This window comes from Brienomyrus brachyistius, chromosome 2 (genome assembly GCF_023856365.1).
Source record: "Brienomyrus brachyistius isolate T26 chromosome 2, BBRACH_0.4, whole genome shotgun sequence".
NCBI classification, from domain to species: Eukaryota; Metazoa; Chordata; class Actinopteri; order Osteoglossiformes; family Mormyridae; genus Brienomyrus; species Brienomyrus brachyistius.
The window spans coordinates 23413232-23439293 of record NC_064534.1 but is presented as its reverse complement, the minus strand read 5'-3'; the positions used below and the strand labels follow the sequence as shown (position 1 = coordinate 23439293).

The 26062-nt window shown below is 38.3% G+C and overlaps 2 protein-coding genes across 3 annotated transcripts in view; one reads left to right on the top strand and one right to left on the bottom strand.

Moving 5' to 3' along the window:
* The window catches only part of LOC125722583 (death-associated protein kinase 1-like), a 38675-nt gene extending 25244 nt beyond the window's left edge, over positions 1-13431 (top strand). For both annotated transcript variants that reach the window (XM_048998766.1, XM_048998774.1), the window contains exons 17-26: positions 189-386; positions 666-764; positions 2169-2246; positions 3497-3719; positions 4253-4435; positions 4672-4869; positions 7050-7188; positions 7288-7408; positions 10302-10490; positions 10710-13431. In XM_048998766.1, coding sequence (XP_048854723.1) covers positions 189-386; positions 666-764; positions 2169-2246; positions 3497-3719; positions 4253-4435; positions 4672-4869; positions 7050-7188; positions 7288-7408; positions 10302-10490; positions 10710-11948 — 2667 coding nt within the window. In that variant the 3' untranslated portion in view covers positions 11949-13431. The remainder of the gene's footprint in view (positions 1-188; positions 387-665; positions 765-2168; positions 2247-3496; positions 3720-4252; positions 4436-4671; positions 4870-7049; positions 7189-7287; positions 7409-10301; positions 10491-10709) is intronic.
* A 237-nt stretch (positions 13432-13668) lies between these two features.
* On the bottom strand, positions 13669-23180 carry fbp2 (fructose-1,6-bisphosphatase 2). Its single transcript, XM_048998820.1, has 7 exons — positions 22908-23180; positions 20897-21059; positions 18223-18315; positions 17203-17343; positions 16813-16950; positions 14994-15113; positions 13669-13907 (listed from the first exon to the last, which is right to left on the bottom strand). The coding sequence occupies exons 1-7, from the start codon at positions 23078-23080 to the stop codon at positions 13719-13721; spliced, it is 1017 nt and encodes a 338-aa protein (XP_048854777.1). The 5' UTR covers positions 23081-23180; the 3' UTR covers positions 13669-13718.
* Positions 23181-26062: the final 2882 nt, after the last annotated feature.

The following is a 26062-nucleotide window of genomic DNA, read 5'->3' as shown; positions in this document are numbered from 1 at the left end:
GCCTGTAGTCACATTTCTGGGGACGTGTGTGTCGGCCTACAGCGTATTTACGCCATAGATTCTATGCTGAAGTATGAATCAGCCTTAAGTGATTTGTCATCAGTATCATCAATTTTTATGGCACATCTGCATTTCACTGAAATTATTTGATTTGAATGTGGAAATAATTTTGACATTGTTTGTTTCAGGATGGCCATACTGCCCTACACCTGGCTGTGCGAAGATGTCAGGTGGAAGTTATAAAGTACCTACTTAGACACAGCTGCCAGCTTGACCACCAGGATCACCAAGGCAACACCCCCCTGCATATTGCCTGCAAGGATGGAAATCTTCCTGTTTTATTATTGCTCTGTGATGCGATGGCTAACCTGGATATCACTAATAAAGTGAGTATCCATGGTACATTAGAGATGTCTGCTCTTTCCCTACCATCTGTTTTAATCTTATTCATGGATAAATCAGGATTCTTCTCTCTTTAGGCTTTATTGACAAATTTACTTGCATACACATACAGCTGTATAAATATGACTCTCTCTAATTTAATATGATTTTTTTGTATAGGAGTTGTAGTCATTAAACCCACTATGGCTGTTCAGGTGTTTGTGAATTGTTACATTCCTGCCTAATAATTATGAAATATTTTGTCTTTTTGTGTAACATCCTAGTTTGGGAGAACGGCACTACACTTGGCAGCAAACAAAGGAGCCCTTGAAGTTGTCCGATACCTTTGTGCTGCTGGTGCTACCATTGAAATTGCCACCAATGTAAGTAGTTGGTTCCCTATTTGAATCTATGTATTGCTTTTTTTATAACAAAAAATCATGTATATAAATAAAATCTTCAGTAGATTAAGATTTTACCAATATATATAGTGGTTTTTAAAATTAGTTCCAAGCTAAGAATGCTAATCATCAGTTCATTTAGGGCTGTGACTAATCTTAGTCTTTGGCGGATTCTTGTCGTCACTTTATGTTTAGGGAGGATTGCATTTGTTTTCTGCAACACTGGTGAAATATCCGTGAATTACTTTGAAGAACCAGTTGACTGCGCTATTAGTCCTGAGTCTTTGGGTACACAGCATTGCCACATTTTTAGCGTCATATCCTGTGCTTGAGCTTTTGTAAACAAGGTGATGTGAACCAGCAATTGTTCAGTATGTTTTCATTGTAACTGTATCTATATTCTGACACCATGGTAACCACAGTGAAAGTAATCCCCATAATAGAAAATGACACCTATACAAGATGATTGTGTTACACACAGAGCCACACACAGGATTTATAATCCTTCACCTACCTGAGAAAATAGCAGTCCGAATAAACCAGCATTGTCATCATTTACAACATCAAGACTGCTGTGATTGTTGCTTGGTGTTTGAAAATAAATAAACGTGTGCAAACCGCAGAGAGAAACATCCTTTTAATATCTATAACCAAAGACTCTGAAATAGTTTTTATTTTGAGTGCATTATACTGTTCTAAGTGTTTGAGCAACTTCAGTTATTTTATCTTAAGATATTATAACAGACACATGGATTTTTCAGTGCAGTAATGCTAATTGTATTAATTTATTCTTTGTCTATGATTTATCGTCTCATTGACTGATAGGATGATTTTTATCCGATGTAGATGAACTGGATTACTGAGAATTCCAGAAATTGACTGCTACCAATGCTACTTTTGATTATTCATTTTTAAAACTGAATTGATTAAAATTGTGTTGTCTACACGTATAATTGTCATTCTAAATAATTTGTTGCCACCTGTTTCATGCAAAATGAGTTTCCATGTGGGTACTTACATTTTTTTTTATGCCTGTATAGTATGGGAATGGATGTTTTCATGTAAAGGTTGCTGAATTTGAATTCGCCAGGAAACAGTACCTGCCAAACCTGTTTTTCCATTTATATTTATAGATTGGAAATCATGTCCCATTGTTACAACTCAGAAAGCCATTTTATTGTCCAAAATTAATGTATGCTAGTGTTTATATTATTCTGCTTCAGGATTAGAGTTCTATTACAGTCATTGTGTTGGGATTTCCCAAAAAGGAATCTGAAAATAAATGGAACTAGTAGAGATCATATTCAGGCCATCTCAGGTGAGAGTATTTTGTTCCATTGAGCTTTAGGGCACATTATGTAATCTCAGTAATTCATCTGTTTTTAGGATGGGAAAACAGCCGAAGATCTGGCTATAAATGAACAGCACAAGCATGTTGCTGTCTTGTTGGGAAAGCTAAGAAAGGTAATGGTACGGCTTGAACTTTATGATTATAACTTGTAAACCTTTCATAATGCATATTATTTGAGAGAACTAAGAATTATTATTAACAGAATATACAGACACTCCTGTACTTGTGAATGAGATACATTCCAAACTACCGTTTGTAAATTGAAATGTTCATAAGTCATTATTCAACATAATTTTATGGGTATACACAAGTATAAAGAACTAGGATGCTGGGAGATGCACGCTACGCCGCTGACCGGCGGGAGTAGCAGCCAGAAGTTGTACTAGGTGGAATTGGCGATGAGAAAAATAAATTGATGTTGCGGACAGGAAACGGGAGCCCAGTGAACACAATTGAACTTGGTCCTCTTCGTTCGTATGTCTAAAAGTTTGTAAGTAGAGGAGTGTCTGTACACTAATTTAGTTATAATCATATTGAAATGCTCAAGGGGTTGCAAATGCATGATGTGTAACTTGGACTTATACAACCTCTTCTGCAAGGTTGTTAATGTGTTATGATTATTTGCATCATTCATGTGCTTTATTACTGAAAGCTGCACAGCACCTGTGTGGTACGTTACCTTTTTAGCCTTCTGTCCTGCTTTGTTACTGATATTTTAGTAAATAAATACTGTTAGTGGGTTGATAAAGTAATAATGATAAAGTAATTCTGACTGAGAGGCAGATCACAAGAGTGTTAAAACTCGATGCAGATATACAACAATTGATTTTCATTGAAATGATAAATATGAAGTCTTGAACACAGTCTGTCTCAGTAGTGAATACAGTTGTACAGGATGCCCCCCATCTCAATCGACATGTGAAAATATAAGACCCTTTAAAGTCAATAACAACAATTTAAAAAAAAAGAATTGGAGGTCTGATTTTTTTTTTTTTTTTTTATGAAATGCAAAAGCTGTTGTGGCTTGAAGTGAAGGCTACAAATTTTACTTCTCAGAGTAAAGGATAATAACCAAAATAACTTTTTTATGACAGGTACTTTTATGTTGGTGTGTCGTGATGGAAACTGACCAACATCTTAGGCATGTTCATTGGCATAAGAGTGTACTATAAAATATTGTAAACAGGTATGCATGGCGTATGGGGTGCGGGATCAGTTTGGACATCAATTTCTAATTGCATAATGGCTGTGGAGATGGAACAATTGCGTAAATCCAGGTGTGCATGTCTTGGTAGGAGGACGGCCTCCAGTTTCGTTAGTTTCACTTTCACTTTGTATTGTAACATTAACTTAATGTTTACAGGACGCCCACAAAGGTAGCTACATACAGCAACTGAGGGCCACACAGACCACGCAACCAAAGATAAAGCTAAAACTTTTTGGCCACTCTGGATCAGGAAAAAGTACACTCTTGGAGTCTCTCAAGTGTGGTATTCTGAGAAGCTTCTTCAAAAGGAGACGGCCACGGCTGTCCTCTGCCAGCTTATCTCATTCACCCTCATCTCCTGTGTCCTCTAAACCTGCAGGTATAGAGTCATATGCTATTTAATTCATTATTATTATTGTTGTTGTAGAAAAATAACTGATATTTAGCCAGTATTTAAGCTCATGTTATTTTACTGTACTTTTATCACCGTATTGTTTTCTTTGAGAGTAGTCAGAGTTCATTTAATGAAGTAATATTTATAGCAATGCAACATTTCAATAATTTTGATTTCAGTTTTATGCAACAGAGTTTGACAGATTGTTTCATGACACAGATTAATATGCTTTATTTTTAACCATGTAATTGAGTTTTCTTGACTCTCCTCTATTTTGTGGCCATAATCTTTAAAACAGACAATATTGCAGCCTGTTGGAATGTTTAGTGTCATCAATCAGTAATAATTATCCTACCAGTGTTATATGGGAAGTATTTTACAGTAATGTCAACAAAACACCAAAGGTTAACTCTGTAGATTTAGATTGTATTGTGTTTGCCATTAAAAACTAGGGTAAAACTTTGAATGTGAGGGGGAAAGTGTCCAATAAAAACCAAAAAGCTGCCTTTTCTTTGCAGCCTCTTTAAGCATCTCCAACCTTTACCCTGGCTGTGAGAACGTCAGCGTGCGCAGCCGCAGTATGATGTTTGAGCCCAGTCTGACAAAGGGAGTGCTGGAGGTCTTCTCCCCCATGCACACCACCCTCTCTGCAGCCGACCAAGCAACCAAGGCCATTGATATTCAAAACACCAACCTCAGTGGTCTGTGCAATGTTTCTTTCTTTTCTTTCTCTGCAGTGAATATACATAGAATTCATAAATTTTCTTGGCAAATGAGAAAAATGCATATTATTGTAGTTCATTTTTAGACCCCCCCCCCCATCAATATTTTGCAGTATTATTTCAATTGTTAAACTGCTGTTATATGATATAGGATTGATGTAATACTCTTATGTATTTAACATTCTGCTGTGGGTGTTTCTCTGGCTCTTTCCTAGGAGTTGGGGACTTCAGCGTTTGGGAGTTCTCTGGCAATCCGGTATATTACTGCTCCTATGATTACTTTGCTGCAAACGACAGCACTGCCTTGCACTTGGTTCTCTTTAGCTTGGAGGTGCCATATGAGACACAGCTGAACCAGATCACCTTTTGGCTCAACTTACTCAAGTCCCTCACCATTCCGGAGGAATCCATAGGTTTGTATCATTTTTGACATATTCTCTTTGTTTTATCTCGTATTTCATCAGTACCTGTTTGCCAGTATCACGTTCCCTAGAAGTTCATTTGTAAAAAAAAATTTATATCAGTTCAGATAACTTGAACTTCCCATATTATGTTTCTTTTTACATTTAAACTATATAAAATATATTGCATTGAATGGTACCTGGAGCGGGGGCGGCATGGTGGTGCAGTGGTTAGCACTGTCGCCTCACACCTATGGGACCCGGGTTCGAGTCTCCGCCTGGGTCACGTGTGTGGAGTTTGCATGTTCTCCCCGTGTCGTCGTGGGGTTTCCTCCAGGTACTCCGGTTTCCCCCCACAGTCCAAAAACATGCTGAGGCTAATTGGAGTTGCTGAATTGCCCGTAGGTGTGCATGTGTGAGTGAATGGTGTGTGAGTGTGCCCTGCGATGGGCTGGCCCCCCATCCTGGGTTGTTCCCTGCCTCGTGCCCATTGATTCCGGGATAGGCTCCGGACCCCCCGCGACCCAATAGGATAGGCGGTTTGGAAAATGGATGGATGGCTGGATGGTACCTGGAGCTAACTTGTTTTCCTGTATTCCTGTATAAGAGACATAAATGAGAAAATATAGATGGTTGTCTGACTGTTAAATAATGTGAAATAAAAATGACAATTTTTGTATTACTCTAAAGCACTAAGTGTAAAACTATGCATTTTATCTACACAATGTATTCCACTACTTGGAGATCGGTTACTAAAATTACATTTTTTTTGAGGTCTTTAGAGAAACTACTTTTAACACAACTTTAAAGGATGATGAGGAAAAAGCACATACTTGCCATTTGAGCACAAAAAATGTGTAGCATAGAACACGCACGTTCTCATTTTAAAATTAGTTTTAATATCTTATGTAGTATTTTGTGTATTAAAAATCCTGAGAACTACAATTCTTATATGCAATATATAAAGCCAACAAATATTTCTGCATCTTGTGGTTTTAAGAATTTAATAAGAATTTACACTTCTCACATTATTATTCTGTTTCTCTCATGCAAGTCTTCAAAATTCAAATGTAATATAAAAAACAGCAACTAACAGGAAACAAAAAAGCAGGTCTATTTCCATTGATGCTAGTTAAACAGTGTGTTTCATGAAATAGGGGCAAATTTTAATGCGTAAGTATTACTGCATTTTCCTCTGAAATGAATTGTCTGAGAAGCTTATTGCGTGAACGTGTGATGCTTCAGGAATTGTTGTTGGGATTGTTTCAAATGTCCATATATCCGTGTTGAACTTATTGCTAGGCGTTGCAGTAGCTGCTCAGTTTTTGCTGTACACCATTGAATAATTCAATCCAGCTGAAATGCCCTTAGCTTGAGTGTCCTACAGCAAAAGCTATGAAGTTGTACATTTCATGCTGCAAGGTTTTATTTGCATTGCTCTCCCCAAATGGACAATTCACAGTAATTTGAGTTGACACACAATTTAGCTTTGTGAAGCAACATGGCACTTCCTCATATTTCAGCTGGCAGTACCTTTTGGATCACTGTCTCGCTTCCTTAACTTCCAAAACACTAAACCGCCTGATGACTCTGGATGTTCTGTCTGCCCTGCCCATGTTCCTCCTCCTGTCATAAAGCAGAACCATTTTGTTTACTCTGTTTCTGTTCTAGGAATTATTTATAGTTCTGACGTACTTTTGTTTCACGTCATGCTTTGCTTGGGTCGGTACTGCTTGCACTTAAGCTAATCCGTCAGAATTTATCATGTTTTAAGTCTGACATCCAGTGTGTGTTTCATTCTCCATGTGCTTAGTAGAATATGTCCTATAAGACATATTGATTTCACTTGCCTTTCTTATATTCTCTCAAATGTGTTCTCATGGTTTGTTTGGCTTGCCTTAACTCTCAGTTAATTGATTGTTCATTGTGCAAGTATGTTGTAGAGAACACATTCATATGATGTATGTATGAAAGATGTATACAGTGTAATTTGAGGGTATTTTTTTCAGATATGTTTTATCTAATATTATGTTAACAAATATTACATCTTGGGTAGAATGTGTAACCTATAGCCAATGATGTGTTTAATTGTTGCTTGTTCTGTTCTATTTTTGTAATTCAGTAATTCAATCTGTGTCTGTTTGTGTGTCTGTGGTACCAACATGCTCATATATACATATATATCCCCCTAGCCTTTGGTGGGAAGATGAAGAATCCACTGCAAGTTGTGCTGGTAGCAACTCATGCAGATTTTGTGAATCTGCCCCGGTCTTTTGGAGGGGAATTTGACTATGACAAGGAAAGGTGTCTACTTAAGGAAGTCCGAAGCAGGTAAGCAGTTTCACAGTATTAAAGTTTATAACAGCTCCACGTAATTACTTTTCTGTGTGCATTCTATGAAATATAATTTTGTAACTATGTTGTTTTCAGATTTGGCAATGACCTGCAGATTTCTGAAAAGGTTTTTGTTGTGGATGCTGGAGCATCCAACTCAAAGGACATGAAGTTGCTTAGAAATCACCTACAAGACCTTCGAAATTCCATTATTTGTGTAAGTACACAAATATATCATTTTCATGGAAAATCTGAGTAAGATATTCTACAAAATATTCTAACGACTGTATAAATCCCATAATACTGGCATGTGAATAAGCATATTATGATTGTGATGTGTCATTTGCCTTCAATGTACAAACTTTATTTCCCTGAACTAAATTTTGTCAACGATTGTGCGAAAATATGCATAAATAGTCTCAAATTTAATGCAATGGATTGAAATGGAGGCATTTTTACGGGCTATTTAAACCTTGTATTTAGCCATAGATTTCATTCTTTTAAAAATATTGACATTTGTAATCGCAATACCATTTGGAAAGGGGAAGTTGTTGATAAAAGTTACTAAAATATCTTAGTAAATATCTAACAGTATATCTATATACCTTAGTAAATATGTAACAGTATCTCTAGCATCAAGTAATTTTGTTAATGCTATTCTGTGTCATATTTCTGTGGTATATACTAACATGCATTCAGAACAGTGAATTTAAATATAATTAGCAGTAGTGCGCCAATGTGGAAATTTTGGATGATACCAATAACTGATATATTTTTGTCTAATTTTACCCATAACTGATACAGGTAATAGGTTTCACAGATCTACAGTGAAACTTACGTCAGTGACATTATTTCTTAAGAACTTGTGCATGTCTGTAGCAAAGAGTTCGTATAGTGCAGCAAACATCAGCAGATATCAATACATCCCGATATATAATTCATCTCTAAGTACAGTAGGTATGTGCCGATCGATCAGCTAGTGAGTGGAAAGAGATGATTCTTCATCCTGATTGGTTGAGTGCCAGTCAGCGCCAATCAGTCTAAATTAGCGATGTGAATTTCCATCTCTGAGGTGATGTGATACACATCTTGATGCACTGCCAATGAACTGATACATTAAAGCTACACATCAAGCAACTACTGCTGCAATGTGCTATGATTCACCCCTATTGCAGTGCGGTGTGATTTGACATGATAGGATGCAATGCATCTCTGGACATGCCTCCAACTCCTATGAGACTTGGGATAGAGACTTGCGGTGAATTGACCACTGACAGCAGTGGAGAACTGGAGATGAAAGAAGGTGTTTGAGAAACAGTTTAGAGAGGGGGAATCAATCTAAATATAAAATTATTGGTCCCATTTTTAAATAATAGGGTTTCAGCTAATAATGAAATATGTATGTAACCCTGGCCATGAGCTGCTACCTGCTCTAACTCCAGTGGACAGTGCAGGCCAGGCCCTGGAGTGTTGTGTTGTGGCATGTTGATGTGATGTAGCATGGTGAGGGAGATGCAGACCCAGGTGCGATACAGCAGCAGTAACCGAGGTGACAGTCTGATTTCTGCTGTTCTGACCCAGCGGGAAGTGCAGTATGATGGGAGAGGGGGGTGACGGTGAATACAGCCTGGAGGTGAATATGAGTTTACAACAAAATAAAATTTCTCGCTGGACAAATAAACACTTTTTGGATTGTATTAAAGATTTTTCCTCCCTTCCCTATATCCTAAACATATGAATGACTTGGTGATTGATTCTTCTCCCTTCACAAACACAAGAGTACTTGCTTTTGCTGTACAGTACATGCAACAGTTTGCAATAGTAATAAATTAAACTTTTCAATGTTGGTTCCATAAAATATGGGCAAATACAACAAAATTATAATGATAAATATTTAACCGGTTACTGGCTTAGTTATACTTATTTGCCCGGAAATAACTGCTAACTTTACCAGCTGAGATGCATATAATTTTGAAAACATTAAACATACCACATTTAATCAAAATCTTTCAATTGAACAAAATAAACTTCAACCCAGCTCATTACGAAATGTGCTTCAACATATAAGCATATAGATGGCTAAATTTAATTCCCCTAAATCTGATGAGCCAGGAGCCATATTTTAACTTCTCAAAGACATAAGAGAGCTTTGCTTTTGGGTGCGTCAGCTTACAAACTCACACAGGTTTGCAAAATTACATTCCCTCCTGTGTTCTGGATTCATAATGACCCCCAAAAACATTTACCGCCAGTTGTGAGCTAAATAAATGATACAGAATCAATAAAGCAAAATGATTTAACTCACTATTCTACATTAATAAAGCAGAATAATTAATAATGTGTGGCATGGCTGATGTACAAGAATTGGTTACAAAAAAGTACTGCTTTGATTGTCTGGAAATGGTTTGTATTTGTGAAATTCTGATGATCAATCTACTGTATTTTTCAAATATGTAGGTATCATTTATACAGTAGGTGGCAACACAACCAATATTTTTAATTAATTATCATTACTACATACATTCCAAGAAATATTGATCTATATGGTGGTTCAAGATTATAACCAAAAGTATTGCGATATGACATTTTAGTCATAATGCCCACCACACCACTCAGTTTCCATCCATAGTCACGCCCATGACCCGTCACCTTCTCTTCCCACACTAATGTTCCATGATGGAGAAGGTAAATCACTTATGGGAAACATGTTTGTTTTGGAGATTCCGTACAGTGTGGGACGAAGACGTTAAATTCACATTGCGTAAGACGTGAACAAAAAGTTGTCCGTGGAGGAACTACTAAATTGAAATTTGACATTTGTGAAGCCATTTTTATTTGAAAAGGTTATTTAAATTATTTTGCTTGCAGAAGCTAAGTTCAATAAAGAGGTGTTTTAAAATGTTTAGTTGATTTAATATTAAACTAAGAAAATCAGAATTTCAAGGATCGATATCGGTAGGAAGTGTTTTTAACTTTTACAAAAATTATTTGTTGTCATGTAGAAAGATATATAAACACATTTCCTTAGCATTTTTTTTGCTGTATTGTAAAATTTTCTAATGCTGATTAGCAACAATAACATCTGCCTTTTCCTCTTTTCATGGGCCCAGAAATGTCAACCGGTAACAGTACTATGTGAGAAGATTTTATCTACACTTCCATCTTGGAGAAAGCTCAATGGGCCCAACCAGCTAATGTCGTGGCAGCAGTTTGTGCTAGATGTTCAGGAGCAGATCAACCCTCTTGTCAGTGAGGAGGACCTACGAGCTGTAGCCTTGCAATTGCATAGTATGGGAGAGGTGCGTATGCTAATTAGAATAAACCTTAAATGTTTTATATTCGTTATCCAAATCTGTATTCCATAATGTCATATTTTACTGTATGTATCAATGACATAAAACATGAGGATATAATCCGTACAATAAGCTAGCATGTACATTTAATGATCATGACTAAACTCTAGAGTTACTTTGTGCAACCATCTTATCATGCTGTTTGTCACATTGCCCTCCCTACAGATAAACATCATGCAGAGTGAAACTGTGCAGGATGTGGTTCTTTTGGATCCACGCTGGCTGTGCAGCAATGTTCTGGCAAAGATCTTATCCATTGAGACTCCTAAGGCGATACATCACTACAGGGGACGCTTTCGTCTGGAGGAGATGCAGAGCCTTTTGTCAGAGAGTGATGCCGATGAACTGCTTCAGATTCTCGATGCCATGGATATATGCGTTCGTGATCTTAACTCTGCTATGGTGGATATACCAGCACTCATCAAAACCAATGGGCTGCACCGTTCCTGGACAGAAGAAGATGACGAAGAAGAAGTGTTTATATATGGTGGGGTACGGTTGGTCCCCGCAGAGCACCTTACCCCATTCCCATGTGGCATCTTTCACAAGCTACAGGTCAACCTTTGCCGTTGGAGTTATCAGCAGAAACCTGATGGTGATGACATTCGTCTATGGACTAATGGTGCCAAGATCTCGCATGGTGGAGCTGATGTCATGGTGCTCTTAGTGAACCATGGACAAGGAATCGAGGTGCAAGTGAGGGGGCCGGATTCTGAGAAGCTCAAGTGTTGTATGCTATTGGATTTGGTCTGCAGTGTCATAGACAACTTACTGGCTTCCACACTTCCTGGGCTGCTGACTGTGAAGTACTACCTTAGCCCACAACAGCTGAGGGAGCACCATGGACCCATCATGATCTACCAGCCAAAAGACTTCTTCAGAGCCCAGGCTCAAAAGGAGATGTCCCTTACTAACACAATGGGTGGCTACAAGGAAAGCTTTGGAAGCATCTTGAGCTTTGGTTGCACAGAAGTCTTCCAACAGGGTAGGCTTGGAATGGACATCCATATATCAGATGTCAGTCTGCTAGCCAGGAGAAAACTCTGCAGGCTCCTTGATCCACCAGATCCCATGGGCAAGGATTGGTGTCTGCTTGCCATGAACCTGGGCTTGTCGGCTGTATTGGCCAAATACAGTAGTAATAATGGTACTCATACGATAGGTATGTTTCAGCCAAGTCCCACAGAATTGCTCCTGCAGGAGTGGAGCAGTCACCCTGACAGCACCATTGGTATCTTTATGGCTAAGCTTCGAGAACTGGGGAGAAGAGACGCTGCTGACTTTCTTTTAAAGTCGTCGCCTGTGTTCAGGGTTAACCCAGAGGTGACTGCTTCAGACAGCTATGGACCAACATGCAATGGTGGAACATCTTATAATTCTATCAGCTCTGTCATATCTAGGTAAAATGCCATGAGTTTTTGGAATTTAAGTGCAATTTAACTGGTAACCATTGACCACCTTTAAATCTAATTTTGTACAAAAACAACACCCTATAATTAATAGGAATCTATTACTTGTATTGTAGAGTCCTGTGTTGGCCTATAGTTAATGATTTATCATTGTTGTTGATTTGAATATTGTAAATACTAGTCAATGATTTATTATTCAAGAATGTGTTTTCAGGCAGTTTATATAATTTCTTTTTTACATGTTGTCTTGAAAACAAATCCTTTCTTAAATCTTCCCTAATGTTCGGTAAGGCATCTTTTATCCATCATGAATTTCTTTAAATATTCTGCAGAAAGTATTTTCTGACAGCTGTATTATTTAAAAACTCAAATGGAAATTCAATGCTTGGCAGCTGCTGTGAATGTGAGTGCCTTTATGTATGTACATATATAAATTACATTTTTAGAGCATTATATTAAAGCCCTTTATTTCCCGAAAAAAGCACAGTCCTCCATCATTTAAACCAGGCTTTTTCTAGATGCACATATTAAAAGTTATTAGCTATGAAGTCCCTTGTCATTCAAATACAATTAAAATACTGAATTTGTTTAAATCCTAACTTTGGATATTTGTTTTTAAAATTTGGGACTTTCATTTAAGTCTGGGCAGGACGTGGGCATCCTAAAATGCAGTCCCAGTGGCAATTTTTGCCCTGTTGTAGAAATCATTGCCTTGTTGGGAAAGGGGGAACTAAGAGGCACAGGGTAAAGGTAAAACATAAGCATAAATCATAACAATTCTCTTGGTTAGGGGGCATATCAGTATTTAAAAAAAAAATCTGTTAAGTGTCCTGAGATGTAATTTGTCAAATCCTTATTTTTTGTAAAAACCTTTTGTCGTTTCACTTTTGAGGATCATATGAAGATACATTCTACATTCGTTACATTATAGCAATAAAACTGAATACATAAAATTGATTTAGCAAGAAAGTAAGAACACATGCAAGTAGTGTTTTTTTTTTTTTTTTTGCTTGTTTATTACATATACTAAGGGAGAAAATTGCCTTTTGTAAAGTGCTCCAAAAGTCTTAAAGAATCTTAGAGCTGTATTCAAGTTTTTTGTACAGAAATGTCTTTTCACTAGCTTTTTCAGATTTGTTTGTAAAGCATGCCCTCTGTGTTCTTAAACCTACCTGGTAAATTACGTTTTATAATGAATAGTTCGAAAGTTTTTTCTCTCTTTCTGGACAAAGATAAGTTATTATTGCTCATGTATGTACGTTTTTGTTATACTTATGCACTCAATTGAATGTATTTTCCTAATTTTTAAGCATTTTCTGTCAACCAAGGTTGTTGGCAATAAAGAGATCAGTCCATTGCACTTTAGCAATGGTCTTGTCTCCCCTACCAACTTAGGCATGAGGTATACAAAGTGTGCAACCTGTGTATTTATTCATGCATAATACAATTCCATAAATTCAAGGGGTTGTTCTTATGTACCTAGTTGTATGTCTTTGCATAATTAATCGTACAAATAATCATATGGCCAAATATACAGTGGCAATCTGAAGTCTACAACTGTTATATATTTACAGTCACTTAGCAGACACGTCTATCCAAAGCAGGATATAATTGAGAAATGTATGAAATCCCTCTAAGTACCGGATGTGGCACCGTTTCAGTCACTAATGCTAACTCAGAGCCCATGTTTATCGAAATCAAGACAGATCATATCAGACCTTATTCACCTATTTTTATTATACATCATAATACTTTACTGTTAAAGCTATTTCTGGTGCTTCTTGACAAAGGAAAGGTACTCCTCCACATCATCTGGGGAGCCAGCGACAAATGGTACGCGCTGGTGAAGTGCCTCTGGTTTCACTGCTAGTACTCGCTCTGTGCCGGTGGTGGCTGCACCCCCAGCTTGCTCTATAATGAAGGCTATGGGGTTGCACTCATACAGGAGCCTTAGCTGCAGATCAAAAACAAAGAATACTGTTAATATAATCCTTGGAAACCAAACAAAAAAAGAGAGCAATTTATTTTTAAAACAGAATTAATGCCTTGCTGCTTTTTCTCCGGTTGAAATTACATTTTGGATTTTAACACCAAATAAACAGAAAACGGTCATCATGCAGTTTTTTCAAGCCACATACCAGGTAGTCGTTTACCAAGATAGCATAGATGGCATGAACAGGGTGCAGAGACTGAATGAAAATACAGTGACATTCGCACATGTGAAATACTAAATCGCACATAAGTAGTTATGAAATCAGTTTCAGCATGATGCACAAAACAAGATCCGTAAAGACATGGCTATCTGAGTTTGGTGTGGAAGTACTTGACTGCCCTGCACAGAGCCCTGACCTCAACCCCATCGAACATCTTTGGGATGAACTAGAATGGAGACTGTGAGCCAGAACTTCATCCAACATCCAACATCAGTGCCTGACCTCACAAATGCTCTTCTGGGCAAATGGGCAAAGAAGTCCCACAGACACGCTGCAAACTCCCAGAAGAGTGGCAGCTGTTATAGCTGCAAAGGGGGGACCAACTCTATATGGATGCCTATGGATTTAGAATACAATGTCATAAAAATTCCTGTAGGTGTAATGGCCAGGTGTCCCAATACTTTTGTCCATGTAGTGTATAATTGCAGGATCATCATAAAACTAAAGGAATTTCTTTTTGTAACATTAGCGCCACATGGCATGTGTTATTCATTAGCTAAGGATATTTAAGAAATGCCATATAGTTGAACATTACTACCCTTCATCCAAACGGTTGTTTGGATTGTAGGAAGACACCAGAGTACCAGGAAAATGGTAAGAAACCATTTTCTGGACCAGAAAGCATAGTGCATGAGGCAGAGAATACCTCAAAAGAGATATGTTAGATACCAGTCCATCACAGGGCACAAACACACATTGCACTTTACACTTTAGACATGCCAATATGCGCAACATTGTAACTTCAGGAGAAAACACACATAACACACAGAGCTATTACAGTTTTTTTGGCTTACTTTAGTTTTAAAAAAGTATGAAAAATTAACAACCTTTCCTTTTGGGCTTTTCTCATTTGCCGGATACATGAAGATGCCTCCATATGCAATGGTGCGGTGAATATCAGCTACCATGGACCCTACATATCTGGCACCATATGGTGCACTTCCATCCTAGGGGAAAAGGAGTACTGATTAGGCATTCCTAATTCACAATGCAGTCACATACCATGGACAAGTTAGGGATCTATTTTGCTTAACTGCATGATTTTGGATTGTGGTGGGAAACTACTTCGATGACACCTGAGCAAGGCAAATATTGCAAACAGAAAAGCGGTGGGATTAAAATGCCCAGTCCTGAAGGTGTGAGACAGCGCCAGCCGCTGAGCCTGCATGCCACCTTGTAGAGAGTTTTTAAAAAGCCAATTTACTCTTGAGTTTTAAAATCCGACCGAAATATGCATCGCTCACAGAATTTACTAGTCTTTCCTGCTCTGAGAATCTTCACTAGCCAAAAAGCACGAATGAACAATTAAGGCATTGATTGTCCCAACTTAGGTTATACATATCCAGTTAACTAGATCCACTACATTCACAAATTCATGGGCACACATTTCTGCATTCAGATTAATAATTCCTACATCTACTGTACATGGGCTGTATGAATGTTCAACCACAGATAAAGTAATATTCTTACAAAAACAGAAGCATCTTAAATGCTTGTTAACACAAAAAGCCTGCTTTTTCAGTGACATGTGCCTGTAACTGAATGCATACAGGTATAGCACACATACAGGTGTCAATTAAAATGGCTAAGATACATGATCCTTTTGATTTTCAATGGGCTGTAACTGTTGGTGACAGTCATGGTCAATCCGTCTCACAAACACCTACATGCAATTTTTACACATATAGACATCCGGCCAGTGCCACTGCTGTCAGTGAAAACACCTTGTTAATTGTAGAGCTCAGAAATGAAGAGCAGACGTGTTAAAGGTAACAGGAAGACCACAATTGCAACAGTGCAACACCAGTGTGCAGAAAGGCTTGTCTGGGAGCTCTACCTGTGACATAGTGGGACCTAAGGTGTACCTTAAAATGCCACTGAGTGTATCTGCACAAAAGTTAGGTTTGAGCTCCCCCCTTTGGAGAAAAGGATCTTAGTTTGTGTGATCTGTAACCTGATTGGACGCATTCCACTATATCTGAATAGAACTGTCTCAGTAAAGTAAAAGATTTGTTGTGATTTTTTTTTTTTTTATAATTTAGCATTTGTATGAAATATCTATAAATGGTTGGAAGTCATGGGCAGCTCAGATGATTCCCAGCCTTTGTGTCTGGATAAGAGTCTAAACCCTTTGTACCAGTGCAAAGGCTGTTTAGGCGTAATTTTTGGCATTTGTCAACAGAAATAACATGAAATTTTGGTGTTCAGGCATTCCTTCTGCAGGTATGAAAAGTACCAGAGTTTCAAGTGGAAACCATGATGTTTAACATACAATGAAATGAACATCGCTGAGGGAACGTGTTACCACGCTGAGGGAACGTGTTACCACGCTGAGGGAACGTGTTACCCACGGCCTTAGACAAGGGTTAGTATAAGTACAAAATTTAACAGCATTATATATGCTCTCATTTTTTAAAAACAACATTTTACTAAAAACAAGAGTCTCACAGCACATAACTACACATAAAATTATATGCATGTACTGATAACTATTTGTCATATAACTCATCCCTAGCAAAAGATCGTTTTTTAGCAAGAAAACTTTTTTTCCAAATGGCTACCATTTGCTGCTTTATATTAGAGGGAAGAACATAAAATAGATTTCTAAAGTAGCTACCAACATGCAAATCTGAATGTACGACATACCTCGGGATACTTCTTCCACTTTACATACTCGTTCACAGCGGAATCAAAGTACTTGGCATAACCTTCATTAATACTATAGATTTTTCCCTTTTTTTTGATCTTCACATTTCTCTCTGTGAGAATAAACTCACCCACTGCCTGAAAAAAATAAAATAAAATTATAATGAGCAAAATTAATTAATTTAAAACAAAATGTATCTAAATGAGAGATTCCACAATGGTGAAATAATTTTCAAGCCAAGTACTTAGTGTGTTGCTATTGCAGTGGGTTAATAGTCTACAATTCTATATTGTCTTATTGACTTGCTTTGTAGCAGGTAAATGGCTAATGAAAAACATTTGGTTTTACAGAAGCCTTATTCAAATAAAGGCTTTTGTATGAACACTTACTGGATCTAATGTGAAAAAGTTAAGTCCAGCACCCATGCTGAGGGCCACCAGTGTGGCACTTCCATACAGTGCATAGCCTGCACAGACAATCTGGGTTCCTGGCTGTAAGGCATCTTCTTCAGTCGGTTCACCATCTGTAACCTGTGTATACATATACGACACATTTCAGCTTAATATAAAGCTGTCACGATCTGGCGCGGGGAGAGCGGCGATCGTGCGAGGCAAACGGGCAGGAAGCAGGCGGACAGGCAGAAGTCGGGGTAAACCAGGGATTTAATAAACAGAACGGGGATCTCACGCAAACAAACATCAATGACAGACAAGGAAAACTGGGGAGACCAGGACTTAAATGCACAAGACTGATTGAAAGCAAACGGACACAGCTGGGTACAATCCGGGAAACACACGTGGATAGGCAGGGGGCGTGGCACACAGGAGGAGCCGACGAGCAGGGCATGACAAAAGCACAATGTGCAGTACGTTTTACAATAGTGAGAACATGCTAAAGTATTCCTGCAATAGAACATTTTAATTTTAATAGTTCCTTTGTTGTCACACTGGGCTACCTACAGTAATTTGTCAGGGACAAATTATACTTCATTTTTTTATATAATTAAATAGCTACCAATGATACAGAAAACTGAAAGTTGAGGTCACTGGCAGAGTCTAGAAAAATTAAACTGTAATGTGTATAGTATGAGGCAGTTTTGTGGTTAAACATTAATTGATAAATTAATGTGAATTAATTGTAATGTTTAAAAACAACAAAATAATATTGCTTGAGATTCAGAAATTGACATTCCAAAGCATTTACTATTCTTGATGTTGTTGCTACGGATGCAACTGGTAGTAGTGCAATAAAATGACCAACCTAAGTGTATGAAATTTAGAACAGAACTTGCAGTTCATTACAGTACTGAGCGTCAGGTTACTGAGAAAGCAAAGTATATTTGCTGATTAAAATTCAAAAACTTTGAAATGTTTCAATATTCCGTAAACTTTTTGGTAAGAAACACTTACCCTTTTGTAGATTGCGAAAATGGTGCCTATTGATGCCAGACAGTCAATATTGGATGAACCATCCAGAGGATCAAAACAAACAATGTATTTACCCTGTGTTCAGTAAAATATTGTGGAAAAACATTATTATACACAGTATTTCACAAACTTTCAGATATATATACTATATAAATATACTATATAAACACCCATTCTATATATATATATATATATATAGTGTGTGTGTGTGTGTATGTGTGTGTGTGTGTGTATAGGGGCTGTCATGATATCAAATTTTTACTACACACATTATTATTATAATTACCATGGTTACTGGCTTCCACCTGTGATCAATTGTAAACACTTTATTATAATTACCATGGTTACTGACTTCCACTTGTGATCAGTTGTAATCAGTGTTATTAGTGAAGCATAAAAACAGCTGTTCCTGGCGCACTCCCTTGCTTGGTAGCGAAACTGACAGCAAACAAGTGACTATGGATGGCAAGTCATTTTCAAAAGATCTCAGGGATCGAGTTGTGGACAGACATAAGGCAGGAGATGCATACAAAAACATCTCAAAAGCTTTATCAATCCCAAGGAGCACAGTAAAGTCCATAATAAAGAAGTGGCAAATGTTTGGTATTACTGGGAACCTTCCTGGATCCAGCCGTCCATCCAAACTGGATGAAAGATCAAGGAGGAAACTGGTAAGAGGGGCTACCAAGAGGCCAATGGCCACTTTGAAGGAGTTACAGGATTTTATGGCAAAGAGTGGTCATTGTGTTGTGACAACAATTTCACAAGCGCTGCACAATTGTGGCTTGTTCAGAAGGGTCGTAAAGAAAAAGCCACTTCTCAAGAAAGGCCACACTAAGGCTCGTTTGAGCTTTGCCAGAATGCACCTTGAAGATTCTGATGCCGAGTGCAAAAAGGTCTTATGGTCAGATGAGACCAAAATTGAACTATTTGGCCTCAATACCAAATGGTATACCTGGCGGAAATCCAATGCAGCTCACCACCCGCAACCCGCCACACCTACAGTAATGCATGATGGTGGCAGTATCCTTCTGTGGGGGTCTGGGGCTCTTGTTAGGGTAGACGGAAAAATGGATGGGGCAAAATACCGTCAAATTCTTGAGGAAAACCTACTACTCTCTGCCAGGAAGATGAAGATGGGTGGGATGTTCGCCTTTCAACATGACAACCACCTGAAGCACACAGCAAAATGGACCACGCAGTGGCTGAAGGAGAAAAAAGTGAATGTCCTCGTGTGGCCCAATCAGAGCCCAGACCTAAACCCCATTGAGTATCTGTGGAAATATTTGAAGAGACCAGTCCACCAACACTCACCATGCAATATGACCAAACTTGATCAGTTCTGTACTGAAGAGTGGGCAAGTATTGCTCAATCTAGGTGTGCAAAGTTGATAGAGAAGTATCCCAACATACTCAAGGCTGTCATTAAAGCAAAAGGTGGTTCATAAAATATTGACATTGGGGGGGGTGATCCTTTATTAATCTCTGTATGTCTTGTTTTTGATTTTCAAAATTTTTTTTTTCTGAACTGTAGCTGTAATATCTTTCACTTTTATGTTACAGGTTGCATTAGGTAACTAAAGCTGGAAAGAAATATTTTTTGTGTGTGTTTTCATTTAAGGCTGTAAATCAAAAAAATACCCGCTGTGTGTGTGTGTGTGTGTGTGGGTGTATGTATGTATGTATGTATGTATGTATGTGTATATGTATGTATATATATATATATATATATATATATATATGTATGTATATATATATATATATATATATATATATATATATATATATATATATATTGAATTTCACTACATAGATAGTGATACAGCCAGGACCGCTTACTGTTCACTGGCATTTCCTGCAGAATTCCTGTACTGACATCATTATTACTTCTGTTAATAACATAAGGTTCATTTTGCTTTTGAGTGCGTGTGACATCATTCAAAGTCGTTGCACTCTGCCTCCTCATATAATGATGGTCTCTGCTCTTTATGAGCCACAGAGTTCACAAATTAAGCACTGGTAGAAACCGACGTTAAGAAGCAGCACCTACTGTATATGTGAGTCAGTTACTGATGCTGCATTTTTTACAATCATATGTGTATCATTAACACAATTTTGCCATTTCATTTTTTAAATACCACGGTTACCGTCAATACCAGTATATTGTGACACCCCTAAAAGACACACACACACACACACACACACACACACACACACACATATATTTATGTGTGCATGTGTGTGTTTGTGTATAATATCCATTAATTTTCCTGTTTTTTTGTGTACATGTGTCTGGGAACCTTTCAGAAATGGTTCATATATTGAAAAACTGAATGATTCTCTTTTTATAAGCATCTTAACTTTAGTGTGTACATACCCTGCCAAATAAAACATTATTCATCATTGTTATTTGTGCTCTAAGACAAGTATTAAAATGTACAGGCCACTGAACATTTTCAGAAACACTATGGACCTCAACGGTATTTCATAATCATACTTTGACCAGACACATGCATTTGCATTTTCTCCACACACTGCATGCCCTGTGATAGCCGGTGATAACCCTAAGTATCTTATGCTTTACAGATAAATATGTGTATTAAAAATAAACAGATTGATCTGATGCATCTAGTGAGCTGAAAAGTCCATAACATACTCTCTTTTCAGCTGGAATGATTATGACATCTTTATTTTCCTCAGAGACCAGCAGGCAGGTGCTGTATGATGCACGAAGCATGTTGACAACGAGATCATTGGACAGGACATCCAGCTTCTTTACATCATCTCCAGTGACATTCACTGTGCCGGCAATTCCTTGCCTTGAGCAGTAATAAGAACAGCATTAGCAATCACAAAACCACATCATGCAGCAAACTGAAGGTAAACATCTTTAATTTATAATTATGTACTTATTTGATATGAGTTTTTAAATTCAATGGTATTTTTGAGCGACACGGTCTCAGGCTTTCTTCCTATATTCATATAATCAAAAAATACAGAAATCATTTGTTAAAGGTATATTTTATTTTTTATTTTTGGTATTTGTTTTTATTCATAAATTGACAGTGTTGTGATGGTACATGCAGGTAGGTGTGGAAGTCTGTAGGCCTCATTGCTTATATAAGCATTAAGTTAAATTACATTATATAGGTTTCAGTTAATAGAATTTACAGTTTACTTGCAGTTCTATTCCCATATAATCATTGCACTAGTTGCCCGCATTTGAACCTACATACTGTGAGAAAACAAATGATGAACCTCAGAAGAAGCTTTTCATCTATCACTGTTTTAGATAAATCTATTGGGGGGAAATGCCTTCAAAATGACAACTGAAATGCAGCAGAGTAAAATAGTTCACTATTCAGTAGTTTATTTTTTTTTTTGCTGTTGACTGATTCCACCTTACCATGCTAGGCTTACAGCATGTTAGCATGTCTCGGCTCGAAGCAGGCGAGAAGGAAATATATAAATGTTATGTGTCCTGCTTTTCTTCTCTAATAGGAACGACCAAATCTGAAGACCGTGCAACTTTGCTGAAGAAGTTTAATGAGAAGGGCTCTCAGTACTTCATTTTCCTGTTGATCACCAGAGCTGGAGGTCTAGGCTTAAACGTCCAGGCCGCTGACACTGTGGTGATCTTTGACAGTGACTGGAATCCACACCAGGTTGGTTTTCAAAACTACTGTGATCTCATGATAACCCTTCAGTTTTTTCCAAAAAAAAAATGCTGGAGGGTTGGGGGTTCTTTGAATGGAATTACTACAGTACACCCAAAACACCATAAATATCGCAATATGCAGAATTACCATAATACAGACCGCACCTACCCAGCACTGCCCACCCCCCCCCCAGTTGTCCCTCTTGCACCTCTCTAAAATCCATCCATCCATCCATCCATATTCCAAACCGCTTATCCTATTGGGTCACAGGGGGTCCGGAGCCTATCCCGGAAGCAATGGGCACGAGGCAGGGAACAACCCAGGATGGGGGGCCAGCCCATCACAGGGCACATTCACACACCATTCACACCTATGGGCAATTTAGCAACTCCAATTAGCCTCAGCATGTTTTTGGACTGTGGGGGGAAACCGGAGTACCCGGAGGAAACCCCACGACGACATGGGGAGTACATGCAAACTCCACACACATGTGACCCAGGCGGAGACTCGAACCTGGGTCCCAGAGGTGTGAGGCAACAGTGCTAACCACTGCACCACCATGCCGCCCCTCTCTCTAAAATCAATATGTGCAAATGTTACAAACGAATAACAATGACTTTGTTATTGTCTTATGACTTTAAAATTACTACTATGCATTGACACATTAACTTTTCATAGCTTATTTTTTTATGTTCCAGACAAACAAATAAAACAAGGCTCATTTCTGAAAATTGAGCAAACACATAAAAATTCCTAAATAGTCCAGAGCAATTCTCATTTGTTGCATGATGAGAGACTGCCACTGTTGTAGGAAACATTACTAAACAAACTGCAATGTCTAACGAGACAATTTCTCTATAATACATGCAATTCTCTGCTTCTCCTTCTTATAATAGGGAGTAACCATATTATATTATATAAAAAAAAAACAGTTTTGTTAATTCACAGACTTGACAACACACCCCTTGAAACAGATTCCACAGACAGTTTTTAAGCAGCTGGACTTACAGGTGGGCAAGGCCCGCTTTTCGGACGGCAGATGAGATGGCTTTGATGGCCGTCAGCATGGAATTTATCAGCTGGGTCAGCTCTCCAGTAGCTCCCTTCGCCTGTCGTCCAGTCTCCATAACAAAGCGGGTTAGGGTCCACACATCCACATCAAAGGCTGATTGATCTGACATCTTGGTATAGTTGTTCTTTCACGAGTTCAGTTGCTCAGTTGTGGGATTATGAAAGGGAGAAGGGAGTGCAGCTCCAGTTAAGCAGAAGGCCAGAGCTATATTTGAATGCTGGAGGTGTCAAATGTCGAATATGCCTCAGTCATCTTGTTATGCAAATCAGTGAAACATTTTAAAATTTAATTAGATAGGTTTTTAAACTAAAAATATTTTACTCTTTTTCACTGTGTTTTACATAATGTCAGTATTATTGGGCATGGTTGTGCATGCTTGATCATACAGATTTAAATGCATAGTATTTAATCTTGTTTTGGATACATGGAAAAGTACCTTAGGGAATGTGTATTATTGTTCAGACGCCTCCAGTGAGTTGCTCTTCAGCACTGTAGCAGCACTGCCTGAGTTTTCAAACACCAAACAGTTCTCAAGTTTCAATGGACAAATTTATACTCCACCTGACCTTTCATTTAAAGGCACCTACCTCTAGATATAGTATCTTGAACTTTGATCTTCACTGCCTCTGCTGAAACAGAAATCATACTGTAATAAGAGGGTGAATTTAATATGTGTTCAAAATAAGGTTATTATTTAAGAAGAGGCAACATTGCCTCTTCTTGATGATGACATTGCATAACATCACACAAAGCATTTTTTTCTTGCTTTTTTAAAATTATATCTAGGTTACAAATCCGGATTACTGATAAATACTAATGTTACAATATTGTGGAACACGATGAATGAGCTCATGGAAATTCATAACTGAATCAACAAATTGCGATTGCGATTTACTTAATAGTATCTGGTTCCATGCCAATTGTGCAATATACCTTATGGTAAGGTTAAAAACTTGGTCTCTGTAAAAAAAAACAGCATTCATTTAACAACTGTGATGATTTTAGGGAATGGTCTGGGTTTTATGTCATCCTTTAGTCAGGATGGACCATGGGGTGGTTTCTCGTGCACTGATTGGCTAAATCCAAGGAGAGACACTAAAAGCCTGGAACACTCCAGCACAAACTACAGGTTGCCATACAGGTATGTATCAAATGCGTAGGGCTGAACAGTGAGAAGCACCAATCATGTTCTTTGTAGATCTAGTAAAGGGGGAGACAAGAAAGAGAAAAAACAGACAGCCACACCCCGTCGCATATAAGATGCCCAACCCAAAAGAGCAAACGTGTTTGCAAACAATATGTAACAATGAGCATATTTTTCTTTATTGGTGTGAAAGAACATCAACCACCAGAGTCTCTGAACCTCTTTTATCTGGAGTCTCCAGATTATAAGCTTGGTGATAATGATTCATTTTGGACGCTGTTCCCAGGGTATTCTACGCACTTTTTACCTGCAGCCACCAAATTTATGACAAAATAACTTAGAATTATTGTTTTATGCTCATTTACTTGCCAAAAATTTCCAGGTCGCTAGTGACCTGAACACAGTAAAGTGTCTGTATTTTTACATGTGTTTCAAGTGTTCGGTTTGTAAGCAGAGACCACAGCACAATTTTTTGTTTCACATTGTTTCTCGATTTATGGGTATGTGTCTGTGAATAATATATATACACTGAACAAAAATATAAACGCAACACTTTTGTTTTTGCTCCCATTTTTCATGAGATGGACTTAAAGATCTACAATTCATTCCAGATACACAATATTACCATTTCTCTCAAACATTTCTCACAAATCAGTCTAAATGTGTGATAGTGAGCACTTCTGCTTTGCTGAGATAATCCATCCCACCTCACAGGTGTGCCACATCAAGATGCTGATCTGACATCATGGGTAGTGCACAGGTGTACCTTATACTGCCCACAATAAAAGGCCACCCTGGAATGTGCAGTTTTGTCTCACAGCAAAATGCCACAGATGCCACAAGCATTGAGGGAGCGTGCAATTGGCATGCTGACAACAGGAATGTCAACCAGATCTGTTGCTCGTGCATTGAATGTTCATTTCTCAACCATAAGCCGTCTCCAAAGGCGTTTCAGAGAATATGGCAGTACATCCAACCGGCCTCACAACCGCAGACCACGTGTAACCACACCAGCCCAGGACCTCCACATCCAGCAGGTTCACCTCCAAGATCGTCTGAGACCAGCCACTCAGACAGATAATGCACGGCCCCATGTTGCAAGGATCTGTACACAGTTCTTGGAAGCTGAAAATGTCCCAGTTCTTGCATGGCCAGCATACTCACCGGACATGTCACCCGTTGAGCATGTTTGGGATGTGCTTGACCGGCGTATACGACAGCGTGTACCAGTTCCCACTAATATCCAACAACTTCGCACAGCCATTGAAGAGGAGTGGACCAACATTCCACAGGCCACAATTGACAATCTGATAAACTCTATGCGAAGAAGATGTGTTGCATTGCATGAGGCAAATGGTGGTCACACCAGATACTGACCGGTTCTGAGTCCCCAGACCCCCAATAAAGCAAAAAACTGCACATTCCAGGGTGGCCTTTTATTGTGGGCAGTATAAGGTACACCTGTGCACTACCCATGATGTCAGATCAGCATCTTGATGTGGCACACCTGTGAGGTGGGATGGATTATCTCAGCAAAGCAGAAGTGCTCACTATCACACATTTAGACTGATTTGTGAGAAATGTTTGAGAGAAATGGTAATATTGTGTATCTGGAATGAATTGTAGGTCTTTAAGTCCATCTCATGAAAAATGGGAGCAGAAACAAGAGTGTTGCGTTTATATTTTTGTTCAGTATATATTTTTTGTAAACTGCAGCCTGGTTCTTCTCTGTTTCTTACTGATGAAAAGCTTCTTCCATGCGTTATGGGACTTCACTTTTGTTTCTAGTAGCCCCATACGAACTGTCTTAGTGCACTTCACACCTGCACTTAATGTTCCCCATTTCCTGTGAAGATCATTTGATGTCATCCTTCAATTCATGAGGCATTGTTGGATAAGTTGATGGTCATCTCTGGCATTAGAAAGTTGCTTCTGCCCTCTACCTGA